General features: G+C 41.2%; 1 protein-coding gene across 1 annotated transcript; it reads right to left on the bottom strand.

Moving 5' to 3' along the window:
* Positions 1-3369: 3369 nt before the first annotated feature.
* Positions 3370-15824, bottom strand: LOC5505467 (sialin). Its single transcript, XM_048733913.1, has 10 exons — positions 15458-15824; positions 15235-15268; positions 13865-14064; positions 12974-13061; positions 12256-12354; positions 11953-12089; positions 11152-11301; positions 10441-10573; positions 9871-10115; positions 3370-4194 (listed from the first exon to the last, which is right to left on the bottom strand). Exons 1-10 carry the CDS (start codon positions 15740-15742, stop codon positions 3934-3936), a joined length of 1632 nt encoding a protein of 543 aa, XP_048589870.1. The 5' UTR covers positions 15743-15824; the 3' UTR covers positions 3370-3933.
* Between the last annotated feature and the right edge of the window lie 834 nt (positions 15825-16658).

Here is a 16658-nt window from a genome sequence, read left to right as displayed (position 1 = left end):
ACATACCATGTTTTGATCGATTTTTTCTCTACTCCGTCCAAGGATCTACTCTTTTTGCAACTTGTGTTGCGTAGAAAATTACTTATTCGCTTTTGTAATTACAGTACGCAGTGTCCTCTTAGCCTGGCAAGCAAATTTGAAAACTCAATGTCATTAAACAGCATGATCAAACAAACTCTTTAACTGGTGTGCTGGCACTAAAGATCTAGCTGTCAGAGTACACCAAATAATCATTTAGCTGTCAACAGAGAAACTCATATATGGCAAAGACAGTAAGTGAATTTACTCAGCTTGGTATTCTATCAATTATTTGGACAAAGACTGGGGGTGAATGTAGAATTTTTATTCAAGTTGTGCAGAACTCATCTTTTTGACGGGATGTTTTTTTTCAAATTTCGCGTCGATGTCTCGAACAAAACTGATCTTGTCGGGTAATTTGAGCTATGATAAATTTCTCATATTCAAAACTCGAGCTTTTGCCGTATGAATAGCCGATGAGAGCCGACCTAATGTATATTAATTAAAATCACTCGAGCCCTTCGAGTGTCGCTCGAATAATAGGATTCTACGCGCAGAATGGAGCGCCATTTCCTTGGTCACGTGACAAGGTTTAGCGCGCCGGATTTAAGCACCGCCTTATTAATCCCATTTGTCACAAACATGACAAATGGTGTAGACAAGGTATAAATCAACACAAGGTTGAATAGGTACGTTAATCGCCTCTGTGAAGCAGAGTGGTTGCGCTGACGTTTCAAGCGTTAGCCCTTCATCTTGGTTGGTAGATAATGTTCAGAATGGCATTCGAGTCATTCTGCTATAGGTAGCAGAATGGGTGGAATGGCCTTCATTCCATTCGAGAATGGGAACGCGGGATAAACGAACGCGCGCTGTTTCTATTCTAATCATTCTCATTCCGGAATAAGAAAAAAAAAAAAAAAAAAAACGCGCCCTTAGACGCGGTAGCGGTGTCTAATATATGAAGCTAGGGGCTTCAGTGGTTTTTACCCATGCTTACATGCGGGCTTGTCGCGTAGTCTAGTCGTAAAGCCGGTTCGCGAGACAACTTTTTGTCTAACTGTATAATCGCACACGATCGCATGGTGGGTTTCCATATGATCGCAGGGTGAGTATCGACTTGTGCACGGTCATTGTCATTCAACTCGGATATAAGAGAACAATATGTCTCTTTGAAGTTCGCCGCGCTTCCAAACCAGTTCCCTTTACCAACTACGATCTAATAGTACTTCTCGCCACATCCTCACAAAACTGTCAATTTGGTCACATTGTAAGCGAAAACCTTTGAAATTACCGAAGGCACTTGCCAAAGGGACTTTTCTTTGGAAAATTGTCAACAATTACAGGTGGTCAGCCTTTTGTCTTGCTGTAGTCGCAAGATAAAAGAATGAAAGTAGAATGGTCTGTTAACAAACGGTTTCAAAATTTAACACAAGAGAGAGAAGAGAATTTGGCCAATTAACGCGCTTGAAGAAAACTCACTTATTCAACATACCAAACAACCATTTCGAAAATATAATAAATAAGATTCTTTTATTTGAAAGTATAAAAAAACATTCCTAAATCCATTTTGGGCAAGCTAATAAGTCTGGTATTATACAGAAATAAAATAAGAAATACGCGGGTCTAAAAGATAATGTGTCAATTCCGCAAACACATCAATCACATTGCGTTTCGGGATTGCAGAGCAGAAGCCCGGAGAGGGGGGGGGGGGGGGGGGGATATTTAACGGACGGGGATCATAGTCGGGATTTTTTTAGAACAACCCTAAAAAGATACTAAAGTGGGAGTGGTTAGGCGTGAATTTACGACGATGATCCCCGTCCGATGGATATAGGGAGTACCTCTCCCCCCCCCCCAACCCGGGAGCAGAAGTATCGTGGACTGTAAGCGCGAAAACTCAACCACCCAAGGCACAACAGAGAACGCCCCGTGCAATGCTGGCGAGACGCTGGCTAGACGTTGGCCCAGCAATGTTGACGCAGTTTGAACACCGTGCTGGCTGGTGCTGGAGGGAGCTGGCGAGTGTTGGCGAAATTTTGATTGAGTTCAAACTTTTGGCCATGCTCGAAGATCCAGCGTACTTTGCGGGATCAAGTTACTTTGTTTTGTACGATAAGAAAAACTTTGAAGCCAGAACAATTGCTTGTGATACAATCGTGTTTTTAGTGGGAAAGAGCGATGTTTTTGCTCAGCTAACGACAGGCTTCGGTAAAAGCTTGATACACATTTTTTTATAAGAACGTATGATTTTCAGTTGAGGCTGGGCCGTACTTTTGGGACAGCTGAACATGTTCTTAAATTTCAGTGTAAATAGGAATATAAAACCCAATGAATCATTAGGAAGAGAATTATACTAATGATCAATAGCAATAAGAGGGTTGTTACCATGTGCACAATTTGATTCTGCCTTTAAGAACGCATCAGGACTAAAAAAAATTTTTTCTGCTATCGGAGTCTCATAAAAAGAGTGCATTCCAAATCTTTCCATTTCTTTTCAAAGAAGCCCGCTAAATTGGCGACTCGAGTGTTAGCGAGAACCCTGTCGTTTGCCCGCTGAAGTCGATCGTCCAACTGCAAGCGAAGAAGCTCCAAGCGCTTGGAGATCTATATTGAGACGAATTCTTTCTTGAGTTTAAGTTAACTTACGAGTGAAAATTAGCCTGCTGGAGGGTCGGGCTGCAGCATGTATATAACGTAAACAAAGGCTAAGTTTTCCACATTTTGTCTACGACAGCGTTCCTTCCCAAAAAGTTAAAACTAATCAACAAGACAACGACCGAAAGGAACATATTTCTGACGTTCCCCCCCCCCCCCCCCAGAACTAGTCTGACTAGGAAACTTTTCCACCCCCACCCCCCCAGAACTAGTCTGACTAGTAAACTTTTTCAGCCCCCCCACCCCCCAGAACAAGTCTGACTAGAAAACTTTTCCACCCCCCCCCCCCCCCCCCACAGAACTAGTCTGACTAGGAAACTTTTCCACCCCCACCCCCCCAGAACTAGTCTGACTAGTAAACTTTTCCAGCCCCCCCCCCCCCCCCAGAACTAGTCTGACTAGTAAACTTTTCCAGCCCCCCCCCCTCCCCAGAACTAGTCTGACTAGGAAACTTTTCCAGCGACTCTTTTGCAGTAGTGACCTTTGGGTACGCTGGATCCTCGAGCATGACTTTTGGCCAGCACTTTGCCAGCATCTCCTTTGTCTCGTGAACATTCGACCATATCAAAGCTTTGTTGGCGCAGTTTGCATAAGAACCCAGCAATGCTGGCTCATTTGCATCGTACCAATAGCGAAAATAGCTAGCGTCCAAATAATGTGCTGTCATTTAGAGAATAAACGCTCCGCATCTATAAATAAAGAAAACATCGCAAATTTTAAAATTTAAAAACCGATAAATGAATGAGATGCAAAATGCAGAGCACAATCCCACGTGCCACTTTCTAATTTTCAGATAAAATTCAGTGTTTTTTTCGTCCTCTAGTCACTTAATACAATATCAGGGGACGAAATGGACCTAAATTCAACCGGAATCCAGCGGAATCATGGATTGTCTTTGCAAAACACAAGTAAAATGGTGAGGTCTTGGGTTGCCTTTGGTCTCGTCATGCATCAAACACCAGTCACGTGTGAACTTATGACCATGTGTTTGGGCAGTTTGCACACCGGCCTTAATCTGGCCCAGCATTGCTGGCGGGTGCTGGCGCAGTTTGCACAGGGCTTAAGCTACGACGATGGCTTTTATGCTTAGGAGCTCAATTCTAAACTAGTTTCGTTAAAATTAACCCGTTTTTGTTATCCCCCAAAAGTTAAGACAAACCTAGAACAGAGTGCATTTCACGTCTAGATCGCGTTGCCATCGTCCTTGCTTAACTTCCCTACTATAACATCAGCGCCATCACCAAATTATAAATTAATTACTCATGCTATACTACTTCCAGCAACGGCACGATCATTGTCAATAAGGCCTAGGGGATGGCGAAGCTCTTTTGGCCCAGCGCCATCATTAATGCTGAAGTCACTTTGTCCCTCTATGACGTCAGATGTGATGTCACGCTTGAGTTCATAAGGGGTGTTCCAGGGCTGTTCCTCGGCACTTCCGAAAATAAGAAATATAATAGTGTTGACGACGTAGATACCGCACGTGATGTAGAAGAGTTTTTGCCACTGACCACGGGTAGGCTGTAGGAAGACATTATGATTATCATCAACATCATCATCATAATTAACATCATCGTCTTCAACAGAGCATACTTATCCTCACCATCACCACAGAAAACATCATCACTATTATGAACATTTCATAATAATCATAATCAAAATCACCATCACCACTACCATCATCATCACCACTATCATCATCATCATCATTATCACCACTACGATCATCATTACCACTACCATCATCTTCACCACTACCATCATCATTACAACTACCACCATCATCACCACTACCATCATCATTACCACTACCATCTTCATTACCACTACAATAACATTACTACTACCATCATCATCACCACTACCATCATCATTACCACTACCATCATCATCACCACTACCATCATCATTACCACTACCATCATCATTAACACTACCATCATCATTACCACTACCGTCATTACCACTACCATCATCACCACTACCATCATCATTACCACTACCATCACATTACCACTACCATCATCATTACCACTACCATCATCATCACCACTACCATCATCATCACCACTACCATCATCATTACCACTACCATCATCATTACCACTACCAATATCACCACTACCATCATCATTACCACTACCATCACATTACCACTACCATCATCATTACCACTACCATCATCATCACCACTACCATCATCATCACCACTACCATCATCATTACCACTACCATCATCATCACCACTACCATCATTATCACCACTACCATCATCCTAACCACTACCATCATCATCACCACTACCATCATCATTACCACTACCATCATCATTACCACTACCATCATCATCACCACTACCATCATCATTACCACTACCATCATCATTACCACTACCATCATCATCATCACCACTACCATCATCATCACCACTACCATCGTCCTAGCCACTACCATCATCATTACCACTACCATCTTCATTACCACTACAATAACATTACTACTACCATCATCATCACCACTACCATCATCATTACCACTACCATCATCATCACCACTACCATCATCATTACCACTACCATCATCATTAACACTACCATCATCATTACCACTACCGTCATTACCACTACCATCATCACCACTACCATCATCATTACCACTACCATCACATTACCACTACCATCATCATTACCACTACCATCATCATCACCACTACCATCATCATCACCACTCCCATCATCATTACCACTACCATCATCATTACCACTACCAATATCACCACTACCATCATCATTACCACTACCATCACATTACCACTACCATCATCATTACCACTACCATCATCATCACCACTACCATCATCATTACCACTACCATCATCATCACCACTACCATCATTATCACCACTACCATCATCCTAACCACTACCATCATCATCACCACTACCATCATCATTACCACTACCATCATCATTACCACTACCATCATCATCACCACTACCATCATCATCACCACTACCATCATTATCACCACTACCATCATCATAACCACTACCATCATTATCACCACTACCATCATCATTACCACTACCATCATCATTACCACTACCATCATCATCACCACTACCATCATCATTACCACTACCATCATCATCACCACTACCATCATCATCACCACTACCATCATCATTACCACTACCATCATCATCACCACTACCATCATTATCACCACTACCATCATCCTAACCACTACCATCATCATCACCACTACCATCATCATTACCACTACCATCATCATTACCACTACCATCATCATCACCACTACCATCATCATTACCACTACCATCATCATTACCACTACCATCATCATCATCACCACTACCATCATCATCACCACTACCATCGTCCTAGCCACTACCATCATCATTACCACTACCATCTTCATTACCACTACAATAACATTACTACTACCATCATCATCACCACTACCATCATCATTACCACTACCATCATCATCACCACTACCATCATCATTACCACTACCATCATCATTAACACTACCATCATCATTACCACTACCGTCATTACCACTACCATCATCACCACTACCATCATCATTACCACTACCATCACATTACCACTACCATCATCATTACCACTACCATCATCATCACCACTACCATCATCATCACCACTCCCATCATCATTACCACTACCATCATCATTACCACTACCAATATCACCACTACCATCATCATTACCACTACCATCACATTACCACTACCATCATCATTACCACTACCATCATCATCACCACCCACTACCATCATCATTACCACTACCATCATCATCACCACTACCATCATTATCACCACTACCATCATCCTAACCACTACCATCATCATCACCACTACCATCATCATTACCACTACCATCATCATTACCACTACCATCATCATCACCACTACCATCATCATCACCACTACCATCATTATCACCACTACCATCATCATAACCACTACCATCATTATCACCACTACCATCATCATTACCACTACCATCATCATTACCACTACCATCATCACCACTACCATCATCATTACCACTACCATCACATTACCACTACCATCATCATTACCACTACCATCACATTACCACTACCATCATCATTACCACTACCATCATCATCACCACTACCATCATCATTACCACTACCATCATCATCACCACTACCATCATCATTACCACTACCATCATCACCACCACTACCATCATCACCACTTCCATCATCATAACGACTACCATCATCACCACTACCATCATCATAACCACTACCATCATCATTACCACTACCCATCATCATTACCACTACCATCATCACCATAATCATCATCATCAGCAGCAGCGGCAGCACAAACAAATAAAAACAATATTATCAACATCATCATCATAATTAATATCAACACATCATCATAATCAAAATAATCATCACCACTACCATCATCACCACTTCCATCCTCATAACCACTACCATCATCATAACCACTACCATCATCATCACCACTACCATCATCACCACTACCATCATTACCACCACTACCATCATCATTACCACTACCATCATCACCACCACTACCATCATCACCACTTCCATCATCATAACGACTACCATCATCACCACTACCATCATCATCACCACTACCATCATCATTACCACTACCATCATCATCACCACTACCATCATCATTACCACTACCATCATCACCACCACTACCATCATCACCACTTCCATCATCATAACGACTACCATCATCACCACTACCATCATCATAACCACTACCATCATCATTACCACTACCCATCATCATTACCACTACCATCATCACCATAATCATCATCATCAGCAGCAGCGGCAGCACAAACAAATAAAAACAATATTATCAACATCATCATCATAATTAATATCAACACATCATCATAATCAAAATAATCATCACCACTACCATCATCACCACTTCCATCCTCATAACCACTACCATCATCATCACCACTACCATCATCATTACCACTACCATCATCATTACCACTACCCATCATCATTACCACTACCATCATCACCATAATCATCATCATCAGCAGCAGCGGCAGCACAAACAAATAAAAACAATATTATCAACATCATCATCATAATTAATATCAACACATCATCATAATCAAAATAATCATCACCACTACCATCATCACCACTTCCATCCTCATAACCACTACCATCATCATAACCACTACCATCATCATCACCACTACCATCATCACCACTACCATCATTACCACCACTACCATCATCATTACCACTACCATCATCACCACCACTACCATCATCACCACTTCCATCATCATAACGACTACCATCATCACCACTACCATCATCATCACCACTACCATCATCATTACCTCTACCATCATCATCACCACTACCATCATCATTACCACTACCATCATCACCACCACTACCATCATCACCACTTCCATCATCATAACGACTACCATCATCACCACTACCATCATCATAACCACTACCATCATCATTACCACTACCCATCATCATTACCACTACCATCATCACCATAATCATCATCATCAGCAGCAGCGGCAGCACAAACAAATAAAAACAATATTATCAACATCATCATCATAATTAATATCAACACATCATCATAATCAAAATAATCATCACCACTACCATCATCACCACTTCCATCCTCATAACCACTACCATCATCATCACCACTACCATCATCACCACTACCATCATCACCACCACTACCATCATCATTACCACTACCATCATCACCACCACTACCATCATCACCACTTCCATCATCATAACGACTACCATCATCACCACTACCATCATCATCACCACTACCATCATCATTACCACTACCATCATCATCACCACTACCATCATCATTACCACTACCATCATCACCACCACTACCATCATCACCACTTCCATCATCATAACGACTACCATCATCACCACTACCATCATCATAACCACTACCATCATCATTACCACTACCCATCATCATTACCACTACCATCATCACCATAATCATCATCATCAGCAGCAGCGGCAGCACAAACAAATAAAAACAATATTATCAACATCATCATCATAATTAATATCAACACATCATCATAATCAAAATAATCATCATCAGCAGCATCGGCAGCAGCACAAACACACATCGTCACTAAATTCTCCTCGTGCCATGCTATAACATCATCATAATTGGACTTCCTTTGAGCGGGCACCCTTCCCTGCTAGCAGAGGCCTCTTTTCTCTGTATTTCGCTGTGTTGGCGTTCGAGAGGAAGAGACCTCTGCCATGAGTCGAAACTGTTTTTGTTGCGCATGCGTGAACGTTAATAAGCGACCGACGTGCCAAAACCCATACCATCGCGCGAAAGCTGTCAATATGCTAATATGCTTTGCATGGGTTTAGTCGGAAATCATGAATCAAACTCCGGTTAGTTCTCCTCTTCGAAAAAAGAAAACAACTGTTCAATTTCAATCACCTAAAACGTCACTAAAAAGATTGAACAGCAAACGGAACAGGAGTTTTGTCTTGTTTGTGGGATTAATTTCAAGACATCTGGGCAGGCGAGTTTCTTCAATGTAAATATCGCACAGTGGGACTCGAAGAAAATGTTACAAAACTTTTTGGTAAACTTAGATCAGCTATTTCCAGAAGAATATGCAAAACCTGTAAACGGAAGATTGACTCGTTAGTCAAAAGAGAGAAAATTCTGAATGAAGATAAGGCATTGAATGGCTTCTTTTATAATTCGTCGCGTGATATTTCTACGGAGGACGCCGTTTCGAATGCGAGCTTATTATCCCGCAGCGGATATACGTTTTATGCATGCGCTAGTCATTGTGGGCTCAAATAGTGGCCAGGAATTAATGAACGGAGCATGCGCTCTAGATCTCCCGTCCACGGTCGTGGACGGCGGTTTGATCAAACGAACTTGCGACCCATGGCAGAGGTATCTTTTCCTCGCAAACTCCAGCCCAGCGAAATACAGAGAAAAGAGGCCTCTGCTAGCAGGGAACAGGCACCCTCAATATCACTTCACATATCAAAGTCCCGATTTCAAATTCAAAGGCCAATCTCTAAAAAAACGGTACAACGTACCTCATTATTTGTCATAAGCCCGATGACAGTTGGCACAAGAATACCAGTTATGTTGCTGAAGCAGTTATAGATAGCCATGGTCACGCCAGCGAATCGAGGTGATAGGTCTACCGAGTTAGCGCTACCGGTTGGAGCGTAGAGACCCAGGGAGCCACACGAGAGCGTAAGAAGAAGCACGGAAATGTTCTGCTGGCTACAATTTAGGAATCCTACTGGGACGAGAAGCGTCGCGGCGAAGAGGAATGCTAAGGATTATAAAAAAAACAAGCGAGGTTAGTTAAGCACAAGGATAGGCATAGGGATTTAAGGAGTAGGTGAAAACAGCACCGGCTTACGCAGGATTACGTAACAATCTCCGAGGTTTTTTAAAACGGAAAACGCGAAAATATTCAACACTGTGAAAGCAGTGTGTTTATTGGAAAGTTGGTTGGCCTGTTAAATAGCGTGGATCCTAATAAATTCTATTGTCTTTTAACGGTTGAGGTTTCCGTAGGACCTCCGGTAGAAAACTGGTGACAATGCGGCTTTAAGGATGTACAGGCAGATTGGTGTACACATTCTTCGACTCACACAAGAATGTCATTCCTTTCCTGACAACGCTTCGGCTAATACTTGGATGCTTCTGCAGGCGATCTGACACATAGCCACTTGTGTTCTTCACTATCAACGTCGCGATGAAGGGCAGGGCAGTCAGCGCACCGTTCTGTAAATAAGTGGCAGATAATGGCCATCGTCGTTTAAAGGATACGGAAAATCCCACATGATTTTTTTTTATTATTTGCTTGGTAATCCGCTTGAAAATTGAAATACTATTGAAAAAAAAAAGTTTTACACGGGTTAAAGCGTAGTCCACGCGAAAATCAATGGTAAATGTACGTGTGAACACCTTACCTTCTTGATGTCAAAATCCAAGACCTCTTTGTAAAAGGACGGATGTCCAGTTATGAACTCCTTACCTTCTTGATATCAAAGTCCAAGACCTCTTTGAAGAAGGACGGAAGACCAGTAATGAACTCCTTACCTTCTTGATATCAGAATCCAAGTCCTCTTTGAAGAAGGACGGAAGACCAGTAATGAACTCCTTACCTTCTTGATATCAAAGTCCAAGTCCTCTTTGAAGAAGGACGGAAGACCAGTAATGAATCCCTTACCTTCTTGATATCAAAGTCCAAGACCTCTTTGAAGAAGGACGGAAGACCAGTAATGAACTCCTTACCTTCTTGATATCAAAGTCCAAGACCTCTTTGAAGAAGGACGGAAGTCCAGTAATGAACTCCTTACCTTCTTGATATCAAAGTCCAAGACCTCTTTGAAGAAGGACGGAAGTCCAGTGAGAAACATGTACCAGCCCCAGCTGTAGGCACATCCCTCTACCGTCACCGCCCAAAGTGGTACGGACGTCAGGATCTTCAGCCAGGGAACAGGTACCTTCTGCAACAAAACAAGAACAACAAGAGATGAGCACAAGATTTCAATATCTAATCATTTTACACGACTCCTCCTCTCTACACGAATTCCGGAGGATCCCAAAATCGACCATGAAATGGGTGACGGTGCAAGCTATTAAAGAAAGGGGTTTACTATTTGTTATCGACCTTTTTATATTTTTATCAGATAAAAGTAGGTCATGTGCAAGAATAAAGCTACTGTAATTTGGATCTTTCTGTGAACTCACGATAGGGATTCCAAAGAGTATTCAGCTTGTACGATTAGAACTCGTGGAGCTTTTTCTATTGGCCAACTGATAAAAATATTCCTTCTGATCTCACAATCTCGTCGCGAAGTGATCACCTTTAAAGCACAAAATGAAATGCGAGGACAAATTCAACTTTGATTGGGAAAATTGCGAAAACTTTGTTTTAAACTAGTCTACGTGTTGGCGGTTTGGCTCAGTTTCAGTTTCTTATCCGCGAATACGAGAAATCATTTTAGTTTGTTTTGCTTGTTTTTTTTTTAATTAGCCTGTGCAACAAAAGTTTCAAGAGAGAATGGTGTGACCAAGGTACTGGATTAAAGAAAATACGAGAGCACGAACAAAGATAGAAAGTTTTTCTTTTCAGAAAGGGTTTGTGTATACTGTACCTTGACGACTTTGTCTTGAGAATCCCCAATCCCTTCTTCGATGTAGTCCCTCTCCCATGATGCAATGCGGGGGTGTTCTGCAGGACTCTCGTGGATTATACAGACCCACACAAGAAACCACAGCATACCCAGAGCACCTTTTTTAAGCAAGAACAAAAAGAATTAGAACAGCATTTGTCAAGTAATCTGGCTCCTAAAATATCCTGGATTCCTCATAGCCTCGCCATGTAGTCCACAGTCATTGAAAATCCTGGACATGACAGCAGCTCTGTTGCCCAGTGTGTCCTGACTTCTAGGACTTACCAAAGACATAGAAAGCTAGAGGCCACCCCTCATCGACATGCTTAAGAGAGCTGAGATATCCACTGGCAGGCATCGAGGTGATGGCTCCAAAATCACCACCTGGGTATCAACGTAGAACGAAATACTTCATGTTAGTGTATAACTAAAAGGACTTTGTTCTGCTTTCTCAGGGAGAAGCAAACTCACTCAATAACCCTTTATATATACTTGCTTTACTGTCAACTGCTGCGCCCAAATTTACCAACTTTTGGGGGCAATTTCATTGTTTTGTTTAAGGAACTACAAGAGACACAGAATGGGATTGGGAATAAGAGCTTGCCCCAAAAGACCCCCAAATAAGATTTTCAAAATGAGTTACTATTTATCATGGTTCTTCAATAGTATCAAAAGACCCCCAAATAAGATTTTCAAAATGAGTTACTATTTATCATGGTTCTTCAATAGTATCAAAAGACCCCTAAATAAGATTTTCAAAAACATAGTTACAGTACCATTTATCCTGGTTCTTCAATAGTATAAAAAGACCCCCAAATAAGATTTTTTGTAGTTACTATTTATCCTGGTTCTTTAATAGTATCAAAAGACCCCCAAATAAGATTTTTAAAAATGTAGTTACTATTTATCCTGGTTCTTAAATAGTATCAAAAGACCCCCAAATAAGATTTTAAAAAATGTAGTTACTATATATCCAAGCATTGCAATAGTTTCAAGAACTCACCAGTAAAAGAAAACACGAGGTATGCACTTCGCTCAGCAGGAGACGTCCAGCGGCTCCACAACACTGTGGCCGCAGGGTATGTCACACCCTGTCGAAGGAAGGGGCAAGATTATATGTTTGTGTGTGGGGGGCAGGATAATATGACTGTGGAAGGGAGGGGTAGGATAATATGACTGTGGGAGGGGCAAGATTATATGTTTGTGCATGGGAGGGGTAGGAAAATATGCCTTTGCATATTATGCCTTTTTGGGCGAGAGAGGGGTACTATGCCTGTGGAAGGGGGGGTAAAATATGTTTTTGGGAGTGAGGGGTAAGATAACATACCTGTGGGGGGAGGGGAAGATGATATGCTTGTGGAAAGGAGGAAGGGGTAAAATAACAGGTCTGTGGAAGGGAGGGTAATATCATATGCCCATGGAAGGGGTAAGATTTTAATATAATGTAGACAGGTTCTAAAGGTAATCACAAAATATGAACTATAGTGGGTATGAGAGATTTTAGGTGCAATTTTAATGAAATAGTGTTCTTAGAAAGTGCTTCAAGAACAGCTTTGTTAGCCTGCTAAAAATTGGATAATTTCTAGTTGAAGGATCTTCAAGGAATTATACTTTTTTTCCTGTAATATCTAAACCCTTCATCAGTAAAAATCCCCTACATCGATCATCAAGGGAATGGGCAGATAAAGTGCCAGAATAAAAAAAGAAAATAAGTTAATAGAATAAATTAATACTACCTCTCCAAATCCTGCCATTAACCGCACAGCTACCAGTAATGCAACTAAGTTAATAAGTTAATAGAATAACCACTACCTTCTCAAATCATGCCATTAAACGCACAGCTACCAGTAATACTATTAAGTTAATAAGTTTTAATAGAATAAACACTACATACCTCCCCAAATCCTGCCATTAACCGCACAGCTACCAGTAATGCAACATGAGTCCGAGCAGCAATAGGAGTAAGTAGTGTAAATATTGCTGTAAAAAACACTCCTAGACCAAACACACTTTTTCCTCCATAGCGACCAGCAAGCCAGCCTCCAGGAAGTTGGGTAACAAGATATCCATAGAAAAACGCACCAAGGACCAAACCTGTGAAAGAGTTAATAATAATAACATAGCCTTGGCTTATTAGGTCTAATTTAAAGGCAGAATTAATGTCATGCCCTATAAAATTCTAAATTTTAGTCGACGTGAATAAAGCAGTGGTTTTAGACGCTGTATTGAATTAGGCATAGGTATATTATTTAGTTCTAGCAGGCTAACAATAATGCCTGTGCTATCACAATGACAGCTGTATATGGCTCGTTTCGCAGGTTGAAACTTCATGTAGCCATCAAATATAGTGTGTCCTAGATACTGATTCAAACCACCTACCCAAACCCTAACTATATTGATAGCTACATGAAGTATTATGCTTTATGAGTAGAAAAGCAGGAATGTAAATTGGCAAAAACGAAATTAGTGTTCTTTTGGCTTGAATATAAAATTGTGAGCTTATAGAGACGTAGGTCTCTTGTACATGGCCATTTAACATAGAAAAAAGAAGAAGAACGATAAATACAATGTTCAAAGCACACAGGTGAAAGGTTTTAGCTCAAACTTTATTTCAAAACACTGGATAATTCTTCGCATGACTTCATAATTCAATTAAATATTTGCTAGGGCTGGAACCCAATTCCACGTTGAAAACCAACACTGTCTTATAGCGGTATTCTGCTGGTTTAGCTACATTTGCATTCAGTATTATAACTAATGCATTCTATATGGTGCATGGATAATACAGCGTCTAAACCCTATCTGACTTAAGCCAAATTATGCGCCTGGACTAGGCATATTATCACACAGACCCGTATTTAATTTGAGCGGCCGGGTACAATGGTTTCAGATGCCGAATAAACCATGTATAAAATTGTAAACATTTTATACAGATGAATTTTATGCGACATTAATGTGGCCTTCAAAATAGGCCTTAGAGGTTTGCCAGTTAAGATAACAATGGCGCTTTGAATACATGTCAAAGTTGATGATTTAATAATTTCCAGGTTATGTGAAACCTAGACTGCATCGACAGAGGAACTTTCCCGGAAAATTCAGTCTGCGAAACAGCGACTCTTTTCTTGTTGGATTATGGCATCGCATAGTCAATCAAACCAAACAATCAAAACCAACCAAAAAGTTTGCTTTTGTATAAATTATATATATAAAGGGGTGGGGAACTACAAATTTAATCGTAATGCTGATGATTACTAACTTGTATACCTTGAGTGTCTTGGTCCCATTTGAATGGCCCATCCTGTAACAAATCATTCATCATTTAAAAATTATTATTTATAATACATAATATGGTAGTGCACCCCTATAAAATCATCCAAAGACTTTGTGCGCAGCGTATTTTTGAAGATGGGGCTAAATTACATAGAAAATGTATTATAAAAGTCTTGTAGTGGCTGTCTTTATTTTGGTCGTTGTTAACGTTTCTCACCTCTAAAGTATGATCAACAGTGTGATTTCCGCCATCCAAACGGCACTCAGGCACGTAAACCCTCGTCCCAGATGCACTATTCGCGTATGTCTGATTCACCATTGCCACTAGCGCAACGCTCAAATTCGCCCGCATCCCGTACACAGTCACAAAACCGGCGAACTGCATCAAAACCAAAACATTGCGACAACAGAAAAGCCTGTTACATAAGCTCTTTGGTTTGATATTAAAGTCTGTGGTGTTTCCTAAAAGTGGAGTGCCCTCGCTTGCCTTTGGTCCATTCATTTTGAGGGATTCACGTAAATTCAAAACACAACTCGACTTATCAACAACGTGCCGCCATTTTGGAACATATAACACGTGAAGATCATGAGACTTGATTTGTAACAGTGCGGGTTTCCTGTGGGAAACTCGCTAATGCGCTGCGGCTGCGGGGGTTAAGCACAGGCGAACCAGGATATAAGAATCAGTCCCTCATGATCCTTCGGGAAAATAAAATATATTGAGGAAACAACTTCAAATTATATTTTATTTTCACGAAGGATCACGATGGACTGATTCTTATCCTGGTTCGCCTTTGGTTAAAGCCGCATTATCACCACTTTACTTCCGGAGGTCCGTCGGAAACCTCAACCGTCTAAAGACAAAAGCATCTATTAGAATCCGCGCTATAAAACGGGGGCTGGGAAAATAATTTATACATATATAATGGCATACAATGATCCAACTTTCTCCCCCCCCCCCCCCCCCCCCCCACACACACACACACACACACTCACTGTTTCTTTTTATCTTTTTTCTTTGGTGGTAATAGTGGAATCATCTCAGATTATGTGACAAAACACCACTAACTCGAACTCGGATAACTTCGAACTGGCCATCGAGAGCTTGCCACTCGTCTCAACCTCGCTGCTGGCCACTAAATAGAGAGACGTTCGAGGCTCCGGAACCAGGGTACATTCCCTGCTAACTAGACTGTTTTTTTTTCGGGTTACCTTTGGCCTAATTCAATCCTGATAACCCGAACTTTGCTCCCGTGACTTGTCAACAAATCAAGAAAATGGTTTCTGTGTCACTGGACTGTCGCCAAGATCTCGACGGAGAAAATTCATCAACGATCTCGGCGACAGGAAACAATCACGTCATTTTTCCATCCACAGTAATTAAAGTACATTACTGTCTACTGACGTCTTAGCTAACA

The sequence above is a fragment of the Nematostella vectensis genome, chromosome 11 (genome assembly GCF_932526225.1).
Source record: "Nematostella vectensis chromosome 11, jaNemVect1.1, whole genome shotgun sequence".
NCBI classification, from domain to species: Eukaryota; Metazoa; Cnidaria; class Anthozoa; order Actiniaria; family Edwardsiidae; genus Nematostella; species Nematostella vectensis.
Note: the sequence above shows the minus strand (reverse complement) of the source record. Positions and strands in the feature narration are given on the sequence as shown.